The 23,643-nt window shown below is 29.2% G+C and overlaps 2 protein-coding genes across 2 annotated transcripts; both read left to right on the top strand.

The window, feature by feature from the left end:
* The first annotated feature begins 4,379 nt into the window (after positions 1-4,379).
* On the top strand, positions 4,380-7,195 carry LOC109816497 (cyanidin 3-O-galactoside 2''-O-xylosyltransferase FGGT1). The gene is made up of 2 exons (XM_083065326.1): positions 4,380-4,937; positions 6,074-7,195. Exons 1-2 carry the CDS (start codon positions 4,475-4,477, stop codon positions 6,988-6,990), a joined length of 1,380 nt encoding a protein of 459 aa, XP_082921452.1. The 5' UTR covers positions 4,380-4,474; the 3' UTR covers positions 6,991-7,195.
* A 12,425-nt stretch (positions 7,196-19,620) lies between these two features.
* Positions 19,621-22,928, top strand: LOC109816492 (ras-related protein Rab11D). The gene is made up of 2 exons (XM_020381538.3): positions 19,621-19,965; positions 22,152-22,928. The coding sequence occupies exons 1-2, from the start codon at positions 19,745-19,747 to the stop codon at positions 22,585-22,587; spliced, it is 657 nt and encodes a 218-aa protein (XP_020237127.1). The 5' UTR covers positions 19,621-19,744; the 3' UTR covers positions 22,588-22,928.
* Positions 22,929-23,643: the final 715 nt, after the last annotated feature.

Genomic DNA, 23,643 nt, shown 5'->3' on the forward strand with positions numbered 1-23,643 from the left:
GAAGTGATGAAAAGCATTTAATGTATATATTTTAGTTTGTTTGTCCATTTGTGAAGGTAGCCAGCTGTCCTCGTCTTGGTTGTCTTCTTTGTCAAACATTGAAAATTTGAAATATATTAAAAAATGGATACACGAGAGTCGACAATGAAATAAAAATTAATAATTTATTAACAAAGAAATTCATACTTTATTTATGATCGCATATGCATATTAATTATTTCAACCTTTAACAGCTACTCAAATTTGAGATATATTAAAATAAGGATTAACTCGAGAGTCGTATCAAATAAAAATTAATAATTTAGTTGTTAACAAAGAAATTAATACTTTATTTATGATCGCATATGCATATTGATTATTTCAACCTTTAACACCTACTCTCCCAAAACTCATATATAAGAAAAAAAAATCCTTAAAATTTTTAGAAGATAATATAAGTAAATTTAAATAAGTTAACTTTATTTAATGTTATTAATTCAAAAATATATCTATGATAATAAATGACAATATTATCTATCATAAATATTATCTATCATAAATAGATTAAGGATATATTATGAAATATATTTTATATTTTATTTAAAATTATAAAAATTAAATATATTTAATGAACTTTTTTAATCTATATAAAATTAATTATTCTTGCTTATGTATAAGTTTAGAGGGAGTATTATTGTATATCATAATGGTATGAATATAGTAAATTATAATATCACCTCTCTTCTTATTTATAAAACCTAATTTATAATAATTATTTGTATTTTTATGTAAAATCTAACTTATATTTTCTCATATATTAATTATTTTTATATTAAAATACTCTTAATTAAAAGGTGTTGTCTTAATTTGAAAAAATGCAATAATTATAAGTTCTTTAAAAAACCATGCACTTTAATTAAGGGAAGATGAATATTAATTTTGGGAGAAAAATAATATAGGACATGTACTCTAATTGGTTAACATGCACTTTAACTAAAGGAAAGATGAATATTAATTTTGGGAGAAAAATAATATAGGACATGTACTCTAATTGGTTAAAAAAATATGTGCATTAATTATGAAAGAGAAGTAGCAAAAGAGTAATTATAGTTGTTACTTAGTTAATTATATTGAATTCAACTGATATTAGGTGATAAAAAGGAATATCTGAGTTAATTGACAAGTCTGAAACAACTGACAATCAAACATTTGAAGCATTTATAAGTGAATTTTTGAACTCTCTCAAAACATCCAATTTTTCTAATCATAAGATAAAACTCAAGTTTGGAACACCAATCATATTATTAAGGAATACAGATCAATCTGAAGGCTTATGCAATGATACTAGCTTGGTCATCACAAGATTAACTAATCATGTCATTGAAGTAAGAGTTATGATTGACAAAAAATTAGGGAACATCAATTCGAACTATTTTTCTAGTTAATCTTGTGATGACCAACCTAGTACCATTACATAAGCCTTCAGATTGATCTGTATTCCTTAATAACATGATTGACATTCCAAACTTGAGTTTTATCTTATGATTAGAAAGATTGGATATTTTGAGAGTTCAAAAATTTACTTGTAAATGCCTCAAGTGTTTGATTGTCGGTTGTTTCAAGCTTATCAATTGAATCTAAACTCAAATATTCTTTTTCATCACCTAATGTCAATTAAATTCAATATAATTAACTAAGTAACAACTAAAAGTGTATTTAGTGTTATACTTTTGCATGACATAGTTTGAATCAACATGTTAAAAGCAATAACTAGAATCAAAGATAGAACATAGTCATTAATTTGATTGACAACCTAAAATATTGATGCCAAAATAGCTCTAGATTTCAAGAATTGTTCATCTTTGTATTTTTCCAATAAATCAATATATATGTGCTTTACAAGATTACATCTATAGGACCATTAAAATTTGTAATAAAAAATTCTTTTGGAATGTTAACAGCATAACCATTATTTGGTTCAAATAGTTTTTCATTTCCAATGTCCAAAATTGATTGTGAAAATTAATTGAACTCTAAAATAGATATGTTGTTCAAGTTTTTTTGCAAACACATTTTTTAAGTCTAAGTTAATACTTGATAGTGATCCCAAATATGTAATGCATTAATTGTGCATGCACAATGAATTAGTTTAGTACTTAAAGAGACTTTTAGTTGATAACAATAAATTTATCATATTTCTTTTTTTTCTTCTAAGTTTACTCTTATACTACTTTTTCATAATTAATACTCATATTTTTTTAACCAATTAGAGTATATATCTTATACTATTTTTCTCCCGAAATTAATATTCATCTTTCTCTTAACCAGTTAGAGTACATGTTTTTTAAAGAGTTTATAATTATTGTATTTTAACAAATTAAGATCACCTTTTAATTAAGAGTATTTTAATCTAAAAATAATTAATATATGAAACAATATTAACTAAATTTTATATAAAAATACAAACAATTATTATAAATTGAGTCTTTTAAATAGGAATAGGAGTGATATTATAATTCACTATATATTTAAACCACTATGATATACAATAATACTCCCTTTAGACTTATACATAAACAAAAATAACTAATTTCACATGAATTAAGAAAGTTTATGAAATGTATTTAATTTTTACAATTTTAGATAAAATATACACTAGATTTCATATATCTTTAATTGCATTTATAATAGAAAATGTTCTCATTTATTATCATAAATATATTTTTTAATTAACAATATTAAACAAAGTTAACTTATTTAAATTTACTTATATTATCTTTTAAAAATTTTAAGATTTTCTTTTTTTCCTTTTTTCTTATATGAGTTTTGGGAGAGTAGGTGTTGAAGGTTGAAATAATCAATATGCATATGCGATCATAAATAAAGTATTAATTACTTTTTTAACAACTAAATTATTAATTTTTATTTCATTGTCACCCTCGTGTCAAATTATCAATGCTTATGTTAATATATTTCAAATTTGAGTAGGTGTTAGATCATAATAAATAAAGTATGAATTTCTTTTGTTAACGAACTAATCATATTTTTTAATTATCAGTTGCTTATTTAATGAAATAATAATAAAATAAGTAATTTTAAAAGATATGATTAGTTGTAAATGTAAAAAAATTTACACTGATTAACTCTTATTTTAATTCAAATGTAGAACAGAGTGTTTCTTACACGAATCTGCCAACAGTTGATTGGTTTGATTTTATATGGTATATACTTCAAATCACCATTATTTCTAACGTTACAATTAATATATTTTAAGTTTATGCAAACTAAAACATGCATCAAACCACCCGTATTTCTTAGAAGGATTCGAAAAGGTTCGTATTTTAAGTTTATATACTTTTTAATTATTACCACAATTTCTATATATAAGATCTAATTTGCTAATTCATTAAAATTTAAAAAAAAATAGTTACCTTAGAACATATTTAAATATAAATTTATAATTTTTTTTGAAAGTTTCTTTAAAAAAAATACTCTTTATTTTTAATAAAAAAAACTCTCAAAATGACTTTTGTCTAACTTGCATCTAAAGAGACTCTTACTGAATATCAAAAAAAACAATATCATATCATATATCATATTTATATATATATATATATATATATATATATATATATATATATATATATACTATTCTTATATTATTTTTCTTTCATAATTAATACTCATATTTTTTAAGCAATTAGAGTATATATTTTTTTAAATAATTTACAATTATTACATTTTATCAAATTAAGATAGTACATTTTGATTAAGTGTATTTTAATATAAAAATAATTAATATACGAGATAATATAAATTAAATTTTATATAAAAAAAACAAATAATTATTATGAATTAAGCCTTATAAATAGGTATTATGATTTATTATATTTAAATAGAAAATTACTATGATCTACAATAGTACTCCCTCTAGACCTATACATAAACAAAAATAATTAATTTTACGTAAATTTAAAAAAATTATTAAATATATATAATTTTTACAATTTTAAATAAAATATACATTATATTTTAAAAAAATATATCCTTAATCGCATTTATAATATTCTCATTTATTATTATGAATATATTTTTAGATTAATAATATTAAATAAAGTTTACTTTTTAAGGGTTTTTTTTTAATATATCAGTTCTGGGAGAGTAGCAGTTAAAGGTTGAAATAATTAATATGCATATGCGATCATAAATAAAGTATGAATTTCTCTGTTAACAACTAAATTATTAATTTTTATTTCATTGTCGACTCTCGTGTATCCATTTTTTTACTATATTTCAAATTTTCAATGTTTGACAAAGAAGACAACCAAGAAGACAAGGACAGCTGGCTACCTTCACAAATGGACAAACAAACTAATATATACATTAAATGCTTTTCATCACTTCACTTTACTATACAACCGACGACCACTGCACCAAATCACCATTATCTTTTATCTGAGGCGAGCCTTCGCATTGGTAATCGGTTCTGGCAGCCATGGATTCACCTTCTCTGCACATAGCAATGTTTCCATGGTTCGCAATGGGGCACCTAACTCCATATCTGCACCTCTCAAACAAATTAGCAAAGAGGGGACACAGAGTCTCCTTCTTCATCCCCAAAAGAACACAAGCCAAGTTAGAGCAATTCAACCTTTATCCACATCTCATAACCTTTTACCCTATCAACGTTCCTCATGTTGATGGCCTTCCCCATGGCGCAGAAACCACTTCCGATGTCTCTTTCCCCTTAGTTCCACTCATTATGACAGCCATGGACCGCACAGAGAACGACATAGAACTTCTCCTCCTTCATCTAAAGCCACAAATCGTTTTCTTTGACTTCACATATTGGCTTCCAAACATGACTCGTCGCTTGGGAATCAAATCTTTTCAATATCACATCGTTAGCCCAGCCACAATATCTTACACTACAACCCCAGCAAGGATGCAACACAGTGGTTAGTATATATGTATGTTTTTAGTTGGTTAAAATACTTTTTTAATTGATTCATTTATTTTATTTAGTTTTTATAAATTAAAATTGATATTTTTAATCTTTATATTTATTTATTTTTAGTTATTTTTAGTCTTTATAATTTAATTCATGTATTTGGAGTTTTTAATTTGTTTATTCTCTATGTTAAATTTTTTTTTTGTTTTGTTGTTTTTTGTATTAACTTGGTAAAAAATTTTAATTTTATGAGTGTAAAATAATAGTGTCTTAACAATGGACCACACATGTAAAGCTATAAGAGACACTAAGTATTAAGAGACATAATTTTAAATAACTCTTGTAAAATAAATTTAACATCATATACACAAAGTTCAATCAATATTTTTATCACGTTAACACAAAAATGATAACGTTAAAAAAAAATTAATATCAGGACTAAAAAGATCAAAAAAATTTATAAATATAAGAACTAAAAAGTTCTATTTTAAATTATAAGTATTAAAAATAATTGAAAAAGAAAAATATAGAAACTAAAAAAACCAAAAGATAAAATAAGTGAAATTATAAGAATTAAAAAAATATTTTAACCTTTTAATTTGAATTTTACAATAATATACTTATCATGTTTATGAATTTTGATCAATATATTTATTATATTTATAAATTTTGATCAAACTTATATTACACATTTATTATCATTTTTATTCTTGATTTAATTTGAAATAATTGTTTGTTTCATTATATAAGACTTAATTTATATTGTTTCATATATGAATTACTTTTAGACTAATTTTTCTAATTAATCTCTTAATTTGATAAAAATACATTAATTATAAATTTTTTAAAAAAGATCATTTTAATTGATTAAGAGAAAAATGAATATTAATTAAAAAAAGTAATATAAAAATAATTTTATAAAATATATATAGGACAAATGTATTGTATCAACTAAATTAATTATTTTTATTAATTTTAATGAATTAAATAATTGAGTCTTATACATAAAAATAGAAATAGTATATTTTATAGTTATTATATTGATATATTACTTCAACACCAAAAAAAAAATATATATATATATATATATATATATATATATATATATATTACAATATAGCTTATTGTATTTTTGCATGATAGGTGGTGACTTAACTCAACATGATCTCATGCATCCCCCACATGGCTACCCTACTTCATCCATCAAGCTTCATGCTCATGAAGCGAAGTACCTTGCTTCCAAAAGAAACTGGGAGTTTGGTAGCGGTGTTCTCTTTTATAACCGCTTGTATAATGGTTTAAGACTATCAGATGCAATTGGATTCAAAGGTTGTAGGGAAATCGAAGGGCCTTATGTTGATTACCTTAAGGAGCAGTTTGGGAAGCCTGTTTTACTTTCAGGACCTGTCATACCTGAGCCACCCAACACTGTTTTAGATGAAAAATGGGGTTCATGGCTTGCAAAGTTCAAGGAAGGTTCAGTTATTTATTGTGCACTTGGGAGTGAATGGAAATTACCACATGATCAGTTCCAAGAATTGTTGTTGGGTCTTGAACTTACAAACCTGCCTTTTTTGGCTGTTCTGAAAACTCCAATAGGGTTTGAAACAATTGAAGCTGCTCTCCCTGAAGGGTTCAAAGAGAGAGTTGAAGGGAGAGGAATTGTCCACAGTGGATGGATACAACAGCAACTGATTTTGGAACACCCTTCAGTGGGTTGCTTCATAACACATTGTGGTGCTGGTTCATTGACAGAAGCACTAGTGAATAAGTGTCAGATAGTGTTGGTTCCACAACTGGACAGTGATCACATAGTTAATGCTAGGATGATGGGTGGAATCTTAAGGGTTGGGGTTGAAGTGGAGAAGGGTGAAGAAGATGGGTTTTTCACAAAAGATAGTGTGTGCAAAGGTGTGAGAGTTGTGATGGATGAGGAGAATGAGGTTGGCAGAGAAGTCAGGGAAAATCATGCCAAAGTGAGGAACTTCTTGGTAAGCCATAATTTGGAGTCTGCATGTGTTGATAGCTTTTGTCAGAAGCTTCAAGATTTGCTCAGGTGATTACTTTCCAAGTTTTCAGAAACCGTGGAAAATGATACAGTGTGAAATTTATTAGCATTCTACAGGTGTATAAATGGAGAAAAATTTCCTTTTTATTAGAATTGAATTTTATTAGAGTTGAAGTTTTACTGAATAATAGACATATATATATATATATATATATATTAATGAGATTGACATTAAATATAAATATAGATTTTATTAATGTATATTTATATTTATTATTTAAATAAAATTTTAATTTTATTTAAAAATAATATAATTACATCTAAATAATTTTATCTAATATTTGTCTTATATGAGATTATGTGGCATCTTATTATTGTCTTATATGAGTTTATTATTATTATTATAATTATGGTGTATGTTTCTCGTGTTCCCTTTCTTCAATTTGTTTTTGCCTTTATTTTGTTTATATTCTGCTGGGTTTTAATTTGTTTTTGTTTGATGTGAGTTATAATCATTTATGAATGTGAATGGGTTTTGCTTATATGATTGGGTCTTACTCTCATTGAATTGTCATGTTTTGGTCTTCTAAAACTTAGCCACTGCTGGTCCGTGGGCTCCTTATTGGGTCACTACCCTATTCATCCCTTTCCTGTTTTTTTAATCATTTGAAATAAAAAAGAAGTAACAGACACAGAAACTACACTATAGTGAAGACTACACCTCGCATGTCAGCTTCAAGCATTGAAATCAAAGGTGGAAGATAAAGCTCCCACTTGAACCATGAGGTAGTAGATGACGAACCCTTCTTAGACAACCAATCTGCACATTGGATCCCTTCCCTCAAAATATGATTGAAGGTAAGATTCCAATTTCTACACATGTATTGTTTAGTGTTGTTCAAAATAGAACCATAAGGATGTCATTAGGAATACTCCCTCGACAGAGAATCATATTCACAAATAACATCTCTAAACCCCATATTTCAGGCTATTTGAAGCCCATGGTAATGACCATAAGTTCAAAACTCATATTCGTTGCTATCCCATTATAGCTTGAAAATTCGATCTTCCATTGAGCATAAGAATCTCTAATAAGTCCACCAAAACCTGAAACTTTCGGGTTGCCTACAGAGTTGCCATCAATATTTACCTTGATAAAACTCTCTGTTGTGGAGATGACTAGGATACAAAATGTTGACTGAACCATGTTGTAGATTTGTGTCAATTTGATTAATTGTATACTAGAGTGTCCAAATTTGATCTTGAAATTTTTCCACATTCCTTTAAGAACATGGGTTGAATTTTTTTCTCTTCTTTTCTTTGACGGTTAATTTTCCTTTTTGGTTAAATTAATCTTAATAGCTTATTAACTTAATTAAAATTGATATTCATAGGCTAGCAAATGACGACAACTAATAAAGAAATCCAAATAAAATCAAGTAAGCAATTCTTGTAAAGAATAAAGTTCTTATTTTTATTTTGCTTGTATTTTTTCATTTTATTTGATTTTTTTTATAAAGACCACATGTATTTGTCACCGAAAGAAATTTTGTTTGAGCCGAATAAGATTGTTATATATGACAAAATTCTATTTTTGAATATTTAATGCAGTTCATACTAAAACTTAAATTTGAGACCTATAATTAAGTGAAGAATAGTCATGTATTGGTTGGTCTATATATTAATTGTTTATTTTATTAAAATTTTGTAATCAATTTAATTATCAAAATTCATTCACATAAAATATAAAATTAAGGTTTTCACGTGAGACATATTTTATTTTATTACAATATGATTATTAAATCAATGTTAAACAATGGAGTGTTGTATTTGTGCAACAATGGAGAACGTCACCCGTGTTCTCTTTTTGTCAAACATAGCTCGCTTAGGGAGCAAAGTTAATTGTCAAACAATTTGTTACTAAAAACGGAGTGCTTTGAAAATTTTTAAGCTGTAGGTGGGGGAAGTCTTTTTCTTATTTTTTATTTTTATCATTTGGTTCCTAAACAAAAATACATTGTTTCATTGAGATAAGAGGTTCTCCCTACTCCTATGACTTTCCATTTCTCCATTTTCTTTTGTATTTTGGATGCATCATATGGAAATGAGTAGCTAATTCCTCTATTGTTGAGATGAAATATAATTAAATTTATTCTTTTGTACTTATTTTGGTTAATATATTTATCGTTGTATTTCGATGTCAATGTTCTTACTTCTATGCTTACTACTTGCCATCATCCATGACATAATTTATGATTTTGATATAGTGTGATTAGAAAACACTTTTAATATTGAATTGAAGTAACACGCGTCTTGAACCTTATTTCAGGAAGGAAAATGATTTATTAATCATCTTTAATGTTTCAATTACTTAATGTAAGTTATTTTTTTAAATGTGTAAGGAATTTTCATTTAATAAAGGAACTTAGGTTCTTTTCACATAAAGAATTAGGGTTAAGAGAACATTTATAAACTAATGTTGGTTTTGAAGTTTTAAAGATAACATATAAGTATTTATGAAAAAGGAATATTGTTTGGTATAATTTATTCTCAACACTTCATATTTTTAATCTTTCATTCTACTATCTACGATTATATAACCTAGAAAAATATCAAAAATATATTTTAAATTTGTAGTTAAAACTCAAACTATCTATTTGTTACTTAAAATATCTCTCTTCATGCATAATTTGTGATTTTATTATTGAGTATTGTGTGAGTCTTTGAAAAAACGATACTTTACTCTCCATAAAATATTTAATGAATTGATATACCATTAGCGGAAAAAGGGTCCACATCAATTTTTTTTTTTTTGTAATTCCAGACAATCAATAATGAGTCTTCAATGAACTAAATTATTACATATATATTACTAATGTATATGTAGTACATCATAAGTACATAAACTAACTAAAAATGATTTAAATTGATGTTAAGTACATTCAAATTTTCTACCTAACATAATCATAATATCAACTAACTAAGAACATCTGAACATAATGATATAAAACCTAATAAACTAAAAAATATGTTACAAACTAATTAATCAAGTAACAACCTTTAGTAGTCTCAAGGAAGAATTTCACTCATAACTCTTGTATGCCGTCTATGTTGTCGGTAAACGATGATGATGAATCTTGAAAGAATTGCAAATGTAAATGAAATACACCTTAGTTCATGAAATAATATACTTTATATATTCAAGTTTAAACCAAATACACATCATTAAAAACTTACAATAATCTACGCATCTACTTGTTTGCTTGAACAATAATAAGCATCATGTTCATAACATAATATCCGCATTCATAACTTTCTATTTGTCCATGAGACCATAAAAATAATATAATGAAAAATTTAAATATTATTGGTAATTCAAAATGCATCAACTTTATAACATATTAATGTTTGAAATTCAAAACACTTACTTTTGGATTTACCCATTGAAACTTCTTATTGGAGTGTGTGTACATCTCAACCTATTGTATCCAATATGGTAGTGAGGAAAAAAAAATTATTGTACAAGTTAAAATTGAATGTAAACTATAAGATGAATCCTAACATAGTGTTTGGTTGGGGAGGAATGAAAAAAAGGAAAAGAGAGCAGAATTCCTCATAACCCAATTTAGCTCCCCCCAATATTGGGGATTTAGAGGGGAGTGGAAGGATTTTAAAATATTTATAATATAATGTCTAACATATCCTTACGTTTATTTTTTAATTTAAAATTATAATGATATATAAGTAAATGGTTTTTAAAATCTCTCTCCTTCCTTGTAAACCAAATAAGAAAAGTATTACATCCTTTCTCTTCCTCTACATCGAACAACTATCTCTTTCCCTCCCCTTCCTTCCCTTCCCCTCTATTTAAATTCTTTCCTTCCTCTCCTTTAAATTTCAGACTAGAGAAATTGTATCTGTCCGTGATCCCCCTCATCTGTAAGTTTTAAAATTTGAATTTGAAATGGATTTCAAATTATTTTGGTTGATAAGTCAGTTTCGGAAGTTGTATGGAATTTATTCACTTATTAATATTAAGATAGATAGAATTCTCATCATGTTCATGAATATACTTTTAAAATTTTAAATTAATGATATTTTTAACCCAATATGAAAGACCATTTATTTTCAAGATATAAATTGTCAAAGTGAATTTGTGTACGAAATCAATGATAATACATTTATTAGTGTGTTTGAATGAAAATTTTAAATACAACAATTTATTTTTTTTTGAAGAATTTTAAATGTTTTAAAGTGAAATTTTTTTATGAAAAATTTACAAAGAATTTAAAATCCAAACATTTATAAAATTTCTTAAAATATTAGAATTTTAAATTCTAAAAAAAAAGTAAAAATTTAAAATTTCTCAATTTATTTTTTTCATATTTTACTTATATATTTTATTTTATCTCTCATCTCTTCGTATTTTTAATTATTGAATATTTAAAAATATTTTAAAAATTATTAAATATTATCTAATATTAAAATTTAAAATTATTAAATATTTAAAAATTAGTTAATGTATATTGTTTTTATCAATTTTAATTTAAAAGTATCAACATATGAATATATTTTTAAAAATCAATTTTATCATCAAATTACCATATTCAAATTAAGAAGTTAAAATTTAAAAAATTTGAATTGACTTATCCAAATAAAATATTTTAAGAATGATAAGAATTGAAATCAAAATAATTCAAATACCAAAAATTTTAATTTTCTTAAATTTTCATCCAACCATGGGTATAAAATATAGTTGTTTATTTATTAACCATTATTTTGAGTCAATAAAAATTGACTAAATTGATTTCTATTTGTGCAAATTCTGTTAGAAGAAAAATTACTCTTCCGTTAATAATTTTATATAATAAAAATTATGAAATGTAGAATAAAGTGTTCTGCCCAAAAAAATATTCAAGCTATTTAAATGGTAATACTTCTCCTAAGTGCTTCACTACCATATGATTTTCTCAACTAAATCCTAATTTTAAACCCATTATTAATAAAAAATATTACGCAAAAGATTTAGTTTGTCCATTCTCTTTGAATATGCTCGTAACATAAAATGACAAACTCATAAGTAGTGGAATAAACCATTATTCTTAGGTGTCAATAAAGCTTTGGAGTTGGAGATAAGGAGAGGGTGTGTGAGCATTATTTTTTACTAAGTGTGATTTGGAATTGATGGTCGATCTCCGAGCCTAATAAATGCAAGCTATAGCTCTTAAAATATTGGAAACACAGAAGAAAATTCATTGGCACTCTTAACAATGGCTAGTTGTAGGCATCGCAATGGGTTGCTGGATAAAAATTCATCTCATATTTATTTTATATTTATATGAATATATTTGTTAAATAAATATTTATGAATTTTTTTTAATATTTATATGTACCTATGGATATTCATGGATAATTATAATTTTTTTAAAAAATAAAAAAATAAAAAAATTATATATTATAAATAATTTTAAGTTTATATTTAACATCATTAAAATGTTAAAAATAAAAAATTAATATTAACTTTTAAATTTGTATTTAATGTTAATTATGTTGATATTAAAAAATTAAAAAAAAATGCAAGATAATTAATAACTTAAAATACATTAATATCATAATTTAAGAAATTTTATTAAACGGATAGTAATACCTATTGGTATATGAATACTATTATACCCATCTTCACCCTATTTATAAACATATAAAAAAATACTTGCATCAATTACCTATAGATATCCATTTGAACTATTCATTTATTATTCATAACAGATTTTATTCACATATACATATAGATACAAATATTTTTGTCATCCCTATTAACAGAATCAAGATGTCCTTGGACAACAATTATGATAATCATGAGACACAAAATTGTTGCAAAGAGAATTTCGTTAATTATGGCTCAACTAAAGGAGAGATATTGGAGATTTAAAGGAGTTGTGCTATCACAAATCAATTCAACAAAGTAGCCTTTTTTATCTTAACAAAATATGGAAACAAACCTATGTTTAGGGATTTGTCAATTTGCATTTATTTATATCCGTTGCACTCTCTGCTACATATATTTCCTTTACCTCCATTGTAATGTAGTGTTCACGTTTTCAATATAAAAAAAATTATTCATCTTTTTCTATATTTTCTTCTTGGTATCAGAGCCAGTGTGAACACTACCACAACCTCTACAATCGTGACTTCCTTATCCCTCAATGTCAGCAATTTTATCACTCTAAAACTAAGCCCTACAAATTACCCACTGTGGCGTGAACAAGCCTTAGCCCTTGCAGAAAGTCAAGACATGGTTGGCCATCTTACAAATGAAAATCCAGCCCCCACTCAATACACCACCAACACCACAAACTCAGAACAATTTGTTCCAAAATTAACCGATGAATTTGTCACTTGGCAAAAATCTGATCGTCTTCTTCGAGGTTGGATAATTGGCACCCTCTCTGAAGAAGCACTTGGGCTGGTTGTTGGCATCGATACTTCCCGTGCCGTTTGGTCTACACTCAAAGATGCATATGCAAAAGATTCACAAGAACGTGAATTCACAATTCGTCAACAAATCACATACCTCCGCAAGGAAGAGGACCAAACCATCAATGAACATATTCGCATTTTCAAAGGTTTATGTGACAACCTTGCTGCAATTGGGAAACCTGTCCCAGACAAAGAAAAGGTATTCTATCTCCTCACAAGCCTTGGCCCTGAATATGAAACCTTCACAACAACCATGCTAAAACCCCCAAGGCCATCATACTCTGAGTTGATCTCTCAACTCCAAAGCCTTGATCAAAGACGCAATTCGTTCTCCAGTCGTGCCAAGATTATGCAAACTTGTTTTCCTCCTCAAGTGGCCTTCTATGGCCAACAACAAAAATCACACCAATTTTTTTCCTCAAAATCGTGGGAACTCTCAAACTTTCACATCTACAAGGTGAGGGTTCCAAGCTCAACAACCAAGTAACCAAAATAAAAATCCACACACCATGACCACCCGACAGAGACATCCCCCACCACCAGGAGAGCGTCGTCTAACCCCTATGGAACGAGATCTTTATCGGAATGAAAAATGTCAATATTTTGGCGTAGTTGGCCATATAGCAAAGATATGTTGGTGGGTGCCAAAGAAACCAACTAAATCTGATGATATCCCTCAAGCACTTGCAACACTCACCTTGTACAACACAATTGCTGAAACTGAATGGATCTCGGATACAGGAGCCTCCAATCACATGACAGGTACAAGTAGTATGTTGAGTAACATTCGACAATGTTTAGGTATAGATTATGTTCTTATAGGTGATGGTTCTCCTCTACCAATTCATGGCATTGGGGACTCCGTCATTAAGAAAAAGAATATCACACTACCCCTCAATAATGTCTTACTTGTCCCTGATTTAACAAAAAATTTGCTCTTTGTGAGCCAACTAACCAAACATTTTCCTGTTAATTGTGAGTTTTCTAATGTTGATTTTTGTGTAAAGGAACAAGAAATAGGAGAAAAGATGATCACAGGGAGACGCAAGGGTGACTTATATGTTCTTTCTTCTATGCCTGAATTGTATTTCTCTCACCGCTTCAAATCTGGGTCAGCAAACATTTGGCATCAGCGTTTAGGACATCCTCAAACCTTAGCTTTACAATTACTAAAGAATAAATGATTAATTGATGTAGTTAGAACCTTGAGGTCTAAACATCTATGTGATAGTTGTCAATTGAGAAAACTTAGTAAATTGCTTTTTTCTTCTTCTTCTGAGCATTCTAGCTCTGTTATATTTGAAAAAATACATTGTGACTTATGGGGACCTACCCCCGTTTTATCTATTTCTAAATTCAAATATTATGCATGTTTAGTTGATGACTTCTCCAAGTATACATGGATTATTCCTTTACAACACAAATCTAATTTTGTTAATGCTTACTTATCCTTTGAGCAGTATGTTAAAGAGCAATTTAACAAGGAAATCAAGGTTTTTCATTCTGATGGAGGCGGTGAATTCATCAACTCCAAACTTTCAACTCATTTTCGTTTAACAGGTACTATTCATCAAGTGTCATGCCCATATACACCAGAACAAACAGATATGGTCGAAAGACGACATAGAATAATACGGGAACTAGGTATGACTATGTTGTTCCACAGTGGTGCCCCCTTATTTCTATGGGTCGAAGCTTTTACTACAGTCGTGCATCTTATTAATAGACTCCCCTCCTCTTCTCTTGATTATGAAACTCCTTACTTTGTCTTACATGGAACTCACCCAAAATATTCTTCACTACGAGTCTTTGGCTCTAAATGTTTTCCTTACACTTGGGACACACGACGTCACAAATTTGATCCAAAAACTATTCTATGTGTTTTTGTTGGATATAGTGATACACACAAAGGTTATAAATGCTTTCATCCTTCTAGTAAAAAAATTTTTATCTCACGACATGTTGTCTTTGATGAGTTAATTTTTCCATATAAGACCAATCACCATAATACAATTCCCTCTTATACACCACATGTAATTAGTATATTTGACTCTTGGCTACCCCATACTAATGTCAATTCTTGTGTAGATTTGACAGCAACAACTCTCACTTCACCACCATGCTCATGTCCGTTACCAACAACTTTAGTGCCCTCTTCCGCCTTGCTGGTCCCTACTCCACTCCTCGACCAACCAGAACAGTCCTCTCAAATTGAAGTTGAGCAACCTGAACACTCCTCACATCATTTACAGAATGAAGATGAGCTTGAGCTTGAGCTTGTGACTCCTACATCTACTCAACAAACTGAGCCTATTTCTTCTATCCCGACTCAATTACCACATGATGTACCTGCACATTCAATGGTTACGCGCTCACAACATGGAATTGTAAAGCATAATCCAAAGTACGCTTTGATTACCATGCCTTGTGCATACATCCCACGTAACCCGCATAATATTCATTCAGCATTGGCTCATCCCGGATGGAAAGTCGCCATGGGCGAAGAACTTGAAGCCCTTCATAAGAATCAAACTTGGAAACTTGTTCCTCGCACCCCTAACTTGCATATTATTGGCTCTAAATGGGTCTTCAAATCAAAACTCAAACCTGATGGTTCCCTAGATCGTCTCAAAGCCCACCTTGTTGCAAAGGGATACCACCAAGTTGATGGAGTGGACTATACTGAAACCTTCTCTCCCTTAATCAAGTCAGGCACCATCCGCTTAATCATCACTATAGCCCTTGTTAAGAAATGGCCTATTCGACAACTTGACGTTAAAAATTCCTTTCTGCATGGTGTACTTTCTGAAAACATATACATGGAACAACCTCCTGGCATGGCTGATCCTCAATTCCCTAACTATGATTGCAAACTCCAAAAGGCTCTTTATGGCCTAAAACAAGCTCCTCGAGCTTGGTTTGACCGCTTTAGTTCTTTTCTTATTCATTATGGCTTTTTTTGTAGCTTGGCTGACCCATCTTTGTTTATTTTGCATTCTGATGTAGGTTCCTTAGTTCTACTCCTTTATGTAGATGATATACTTCTTATAGGATCCAATACCTCTCTAGTTTCTGACTTCATTCAACTCTTACATTTTTGAATTTTTCATGAAGCACTAGGGCCCTCTTCACCATTTTCTCGGCATTGAGATACTCACGACAAACAATGGCCTCCATCTCTCCCAAACACACTATGCTACTACTATTCTTGAACGAGCTAACATGGTTGATTATAAACTGATGAGCACACCACTTGAAGCCAAGACCAAGATCGGGTCAAATAACACTCCCCTTGATGCTCCAAGTTACTTTCATGGGCTTGTTGGAGCCTTACAATATCTCACTCTCACTCGCCCTGACCTTTCATATAGTGTTAACTATGTGTCCCAATTCATGCATTCTCCTACAATTATGCATTTAAAAATGGTTCGACGCATCTTAAGATATGTGAAAGGAACTATCGATGTGGGTCTCCACTTCACTTCTAACACTACACTTGATCTTTTTGCCTTTTCTGATGCAGATTGGGTAGGTTTTCCTACAACTCGGCGTTCTACCACTGGTTATTGCACATTCCTTGGAGGAAACCCCATCTCATGGTGCGCAGAAACAACACACAGTCTTCCACTCTAGCATAGAAGTCGAATACAGGGCCATGACAAATACTACAACTGAACTCACATGGTTGACATTCATCCTAAAAGACCTCCACATTTCCCTTGCCTCCCCTCCAATACTTTATTGTGACAATATTAGTGCTCTTCACATGACCATCAATCCAGTTTTCCATGCTCGCAGTAGGCACATTGAATTGGATTATCATTTTGTTCGAGAACGAGTTTCTCTTGGCTTCCTTGTCACTCACTACATTCCCACCAATGATCAAGTTGCTGACCTCTTCACCAAACCGATGTCAAAGGCTACTCTCATGCATTTCCAGACCAAACTCTGCTTTCAACCTCAGCCTCGTTTGAGGGAGGGTATTAACAGAATCGAGATGTCCTTGGACAACAATTATGATAATCATGAGGCACAAAATTGTTGCAAAGAGAATTTCATTAATTATGGCTCAATTGAAGGAGAGATATTGGAGAATTAAAGGAGCTATGCTGTCACAAATCAATTCAGCAAAGTAGCCTTTTTTATCTCAACAAAATATGAAAACAAATCTATGTTTAGGGATTTGTCAATTTGCATTTATTTATATCTGTGGCACTCTCTGCTACATATATTTCCTTTACCTCCATTATAATGTAGTATTCAACTTTTCAATATAAAAAAAAAAACATTATTCATCTCTTTCTATATTTTCTTCTATCCCTAGTTAGTTGGCTAATTTAAACTTTTGTCCATATTTGATCTCTCTCGTAGATATCTTTTTGTATTCATCGCTTATGCGTCACATTTCAGTTCTACAAATAAAAAAGCAATCACGAGAGAATTGTATTGTATAATATCCACCATTCAACTAGCGTAAAAAACGTTAAAATCAACGAGCATTGGACACGTTCTAAAAAGAAGCAATGGCCACAACTTTTTTTTCTTTCTTTTTTCACAATTCCATGGAAATTGTACAAGTTATCATGAGTGAATTTTACGTTGGGTAGGCCTCTACAGGCCAACTCATGAATTTCACCAGCATGCATGTGATGAATTATTACAATTAAATTACCAAAATCAATGACTCAATATGCAATTATACAATTTCATTATATATTATAAAACGCTTGCCATTTATATGATTTTTTTTATGAACATCTTCTAAAATTGACGAATTAAATTACACAACACTTTGTTGGCCGAATATTATATTATTTATATGATTAAATTCACATAATATATTCTTTTTAAGAAAAAAATTATAATTATGACAACAAGAACAAGATTAAAACACGCACCTCCTGCATATACACTAATCCTACTATTATTTACTTCCAAACAAAAAAAAAAATCATGTATAATCAAAATGTTTTAACGACAAAGAAAAACCTTAAACTTACGACTCGTGCACTCAAAATCAATGACTCCAAACACTGCAAAGAAAAACCATAGAAGTAGTTTGTCTTATCATTCTTATAACTTAATAAAAGTATGTGATTGCAACGTTAAAAATCTGTTTGACTAGTAGCTCACTTTCAAGCAATACGTTAACATGATTACTGAAAAATTACTTAAAAACAGCTAGCAATTCGTACAAATACTACATGTTCATAAATCCATCTTTGTATTAATAATAATTTATTACACTTTTAATTCTCATTTTATCATTTTATATGATAAAAAAAAGAATTAAAATAAAATTTAGTTCAAATATTATTCAATTTTATTTTTTATATTAACTAGCTAATATAAATCATGACTAATATTCTGATTTTAATGATTAATAGATGAAGATTTAAAAAAAAAAAAAATCCAAAGTACAATTTTTATAAAATTAAATAATTAATATTGCAAATTCAAAAATAAAACGATGAAAATTACGAATTAAATATTTAACAGGAAAAAAATAAAAATTTGGCATAAATTATATCGGTTTATAAACTAAATAAGAAACTTTAATTCTTGATTAATTACTTAAATATTTAATATTTTTATAAAATTTTCATTCGTTGATTATTAAAATTATAACTTTCATTGTGATCTAATATTATTAAATGATATACTAATTAATATTTAATATTATTTATTTAAAATAATTTATTACACTTTTAATTCTCATTTTATCATTTTATATGATAAAAAAAAGAATTAAAATAAAATTTAGTTCAAATATTATTCAATTTTATTTTTTATATTAACTAGCTAATATAAATCATGACTAATATTCTGATTTTAATGATTAATAGATGAAGATTTTTAAAAAAAAAAAATCCAAAGTACAATTTTTATAAAATTAAATAATTAATATTGCAAATTCAAAAATAAAACGATGAAAATTACGAATTAAATATTTAACAGGAAAAAAATAAAAATTTGGCATAAATTATATCGGTTTAGAAACTAAATAAGAAACTTTAATTCTTGATTAATTACTTAAATAATTTCAGAAACAAATTGCGAGGAAACTATTTTATAAGAATTGAGGAAGGAGTTATGTAAGTTATTCTTGAAATCTAAGAATTAAGAACGAAGAAACTGAAATGACCGGATAATAATTATTAATAATTTATGATTAATAATAATAATAATAATAATAATGAAGCGTGTATCGCGGGGGTGGTGCGAAGGAAAAAGCGCGTAAAAGTAAAAGAAGAGAAGAGAAGCGGTGCGGTTCGAGAGAAGAGAAATCGTAAATCGGAATTTATCGAAGCGTGGGTAAGGAATAAGCGATGGCAGGGTACAAGGGCGACGACGAGTACGATTATCTCTTCAAGCTGGTTCTGATCGGCGATTCCGGTGTGGGCAAGTCCAACTTGCTTTCGAGGTTCACGCGCAACGAGTTCAATTTGGAGTCCAAGTCCACCATAGGGGTTGAGTTCGCCACCAAGAGCTTGACCATCGATGCTAAGGTCATCAAGGCTCAGATTTGGGACACTGCTGGTCAAGAAAGGTCTTTTTCCTTCCTAATTCTTCCTTACACCTTACACCCTCTTTTAATTGCTTCATTATTATCTCTATAAAACACTAAAACTATATACCATAGTAGTAGTAGTAGTCAATTGCAAATGATAAAATGTAAGAATTTCATAACTACAGACACATGTCTGTAACAGCGATGAGTATCATGGAAAGTGGCTGGCAAAAGATGTATGCCACTGGAAACTGGCCAGAAATGATGGGTGCAGGAAGAAATTTTGGCTGAGGCAGAGTTGGTAGGGGATGGAGAGGCTAGGGATTCAGGGTTGGTGGAGTGCAAATGATGGGGGTTTCTGACCTGGTTCCTGCTACATCTACTCAATGTTAAGTCTTTCAAGGAAACATTGTTTCAAGATTTGAATAAATACAAAACTGACCGGTCTGATTGGTTCAGCCGGAAAATTGGTGAACCAGTTAGGTGTCAAGCCCATTTAGCCGACAGCAAATAACTAGGAGAACCAGACAAAACAGTCCAAATTGAAGTGGTGAACACCTGTTTAAAATGAATGCCCACATAAGAGTCAATGGTTTGCCCCCATCTTAGCTTCCATATATGATGTAAGCTTGGATGTTCTATTCAATAACTCCAATTAGCTTTAGTGATCGATGTGATTTTGAAATTACCGAAACAAAATATGTTTTGCCCTAGTCATTAGAATTTTTGAATAAGCATACTCTACTATTGACTACTGGAGTACACAAGTCTATTTTTGATTTTATATATAAATATTGAATATTGCTTAAAAATTATTTTAAATTTTTAATATATGAATCATGTTAATGAGTAACAAGCTGATCAATATACACAGTCACTTTTGTGAGGTAGTATTCTTTGCAGACTGAGCCTTGAGCTTCTAATTCATATAATTTTGAAAGTTAGTTCCTTAACAACATAGAAGGTTATATAATAATATAGGATAAGATGAATTTGCTATTATCTTATAGATTTCCCTGCCTTTTGGATTTCCTCGTAGTTTATTGTTATCAGCATACAATTATACATGCAAACTTCAAGAACCTGAACATCCAAGGAATATATTTGTCATATTTACTTCAAATTCCCTATTTTGGACAACAGTCCAACTGGCTTTGAATGTACATCTGCATCTTGCAAAACTTACCCTTACTAATCTATGTGCTCCTGGTGAACTTATGTTTTAAAACCAAGGTGGTGACCAACTTTTTATGTAGCTAGGATAGTAGGATGCAGCTGATTACTTGTTTCACGTGTCATATGTTATCCTAAAAATTCTATATAATACACTACTCTAGGGACATTTGCAAGAGCTTATTTGGGCTTTATAGAAGTGGCTTATGACCTTTCTAGTTTCTATAAGTTTTTATTTTTATTTTTTTTATAGCATGCTTCATGGAGAAGCTTATCAAAATAAGATCCATTTAGCTAACTCCAATAAGCTTCAGATTGAAGTTTATGAATAAGTTCTCATTTGATAAGAGCTTATTCAATGATTGCTTTTTCTTAATTAATCTAGTTTTCTAAACACGCCCTAAATAGATATATTGAGAAATAGAGATAGGTATGGAGCTGCTGAATCTAGTTGCTTTGACTTCCATTAATCAAAGAGGAGGTTCCTATTTCCTAAATAATAGGAATTCCTGCACCTATGAAATCTGTTATTATTATCAGTTAAAATTGAATAAACTTAAAGATAGTGTTCCATATGGATCTGATGATATTTTTAAAGGAAACATTGTTTCAAGCAACATATGTTCAGCATAGGTTGTTCTAATTTTGAAAAGGTAAAAAACTCAAGTGTTATTCTCTAGGTGCTTGTGATGTTATTCTTCAATTAAAATGAGTTTTTATTGGATAACCCATGCTGAGCTGTAATACCAACCTTAAATAAGCAGATTAACAAAGTGAAACTCCAATTTTAATTGGAAAAGCAGTAGGACTTTTACTTAAGATACTGCTTAAGTTTTGTCTTTTTAAAATGGTATCCTCTGTTCTCAAATGATGTAATTAAGAGTAAAATGGAATTTTTGTTGAGATGTCTATGAGAAGCTGAGCTAGACCTAAATTTCTGTTTCAGCTAGTACTAGAGAACATTCAATCATACCCGTACAAATGAGTGGAGAATTTCTCTATTGCTTTGCCAGCTATTACATCCACTCACTTGAATTTTGTTTCTGTATTAGGTACCGTGCCATCACTAGTGCTTATTACCGAGGAGCTGTTGGAGCCTTACTTGTCTATGATGTCACACGCCGTGCTACATTTGAGAATGCTGCAAGATGGTTGAAAGAGTTGAGAGATCACACAGACCCCAACATTGTGGTCATGCTTATTGGAAATAAGTCGGATCTTCGACACCTTGTTGCTGTCCCAACAGATGATGGAAAATCTTTTGCAGAGAGGGAGTCTCTCTACTTCATGGAAACTTCTGCTTTGGAAGCAACCAATGTTGAAAATGCATTTACTGAGGTTCTTTCTCAGATATATCGCATAGTGAGCAAGAGAGCAGTTGAGGCTGGCGACAACGGCGGTTCTTCTTCTGTCCCGTCTAAAGGACAAACTATAAACGTGAAAGATGATTCTTCAGTTTTGAAGAAAATTGGATGCTGCACAAACTAGATGCTTCATCTATGGCATTTGGATTTTAAAGCTAGTTTCATCTTGTAAATGCCTACATTGGAGTCGTGATATCATGTAGAATAAGGCTAGTCTTGCATATTGTTTTGGACAGTGTTTGCAATTTACAAGCATCATCCATATACGCAGGATCATGTTTCCGTGAAACGGTCATTCGAAAGACGTGTTTGAAACAAATAGGTCTACACCCAAGTTCATATAGGTTAAGTTTTATTTGCAGGATTTTGATATTTGCTATGCTCTAGTTATGGTGCAGCTAGTACAGTTCGAATGTCTACTTTAGAATTGAAGTTTTAAAGTATGGATGCCATTACGTTTAGTTATGTTGAAATGTCTATACACCATATGGATTCTACATAGTCTGGGACACGGATAAAATTAGTTTTTTTTCTCTCTTCATGTTCAAAATATAGATTAAAATTAAAATGTTCCTAAAACTTAATATATTAGGAAAAGATTCATTTAAATTCGACTTAATATAATTTTTTTTTTTTGGGTTTCCATCGGTGATTAGTTTGCCTTATGTGGATTTTTTTACAAAAACTGAGAAAATTATTACAACTTTAAAGCTTTTATTTAAATTCACCCTCATTTAAAATATTAAAAGAAGGCTACTAACTAATGTTTGCTGATTCAATTTTGATGTTGCTGTTGATTCTCAAATCTCAATTTTAAAACAACATTGGAAAAAATAACCTTAATGTAGTTAAAATTTTAAGAGAGACTTGTTCTAATGAAGTTTAAGGATACTTTCATCAATACCATAATGTTAAAAAAATCTAAAGAAGGCCATTTAATCAAAATAAGTTTGATTTTTTTTTAATGTAAAATCTAATTTAGAATTTAATTTGAACTTTTTTTAACAAAGCAGAGCTAAGGTCTTCTTATGAATGATTTAATGTTGAAGTATAAATACTTTTACTTAATTTGTGTAGTTTGAAATAATTCAAAAATAAGGATAATTTTGGATTAATTTAAATTTAATTAGTTTTTTTGGTGTTTTATATCTTTCCAGGTGAATTTGCATTGGATATGGAA

Source organism: Cajanus cajan, chromosome 10 (assembly GCF_000230855.2).
Source record: "Cajanus cajan strain Asha chromosome 10, NIPB_CcT2T_4, whole genome shotgun sequence".
NCBI lineage: Eukaryota > Viridiplantae > Streptophyta > Magnoliopsida > Fabales > Fabaceae > Cajanus > Cajanus cajan.

What these genes read in the sequence shown, in the direction of transcription:
- LOC109816497 (XM_083065326.1), top strand. Translation starts at nt 4,475, where the DNA reads ATGGATTCACCTTCTCTGCACATAGCAATGTTTCCATGGTTCGCAATG. An exon ending in AGCAAGGATGCAACACAGTG is followed by an intron (nt 4,938 to 6,073) that starts GTTAGTATATAT and finishes TTTGCATGATAG; the next exon opens with GTGGTGACTTAACTCAACAT.
- LOC109816492 (XM_020381538.3), top strand. Translation starts at nt 19,745, where the DNA reads ATGGCAGGGTACAAGGGCGACGACGAGTACGATTATCTCTTCAAGCTG. An exon ending in GACACTGCTGGTCAAGAAAG is followed by an intron (nt 19,966 to 22,151) that starts GTCTTTTTCCTT and finishes TTTCTGTATTAG; the next exon opens with GTACCGTGCCATCACTAGTG.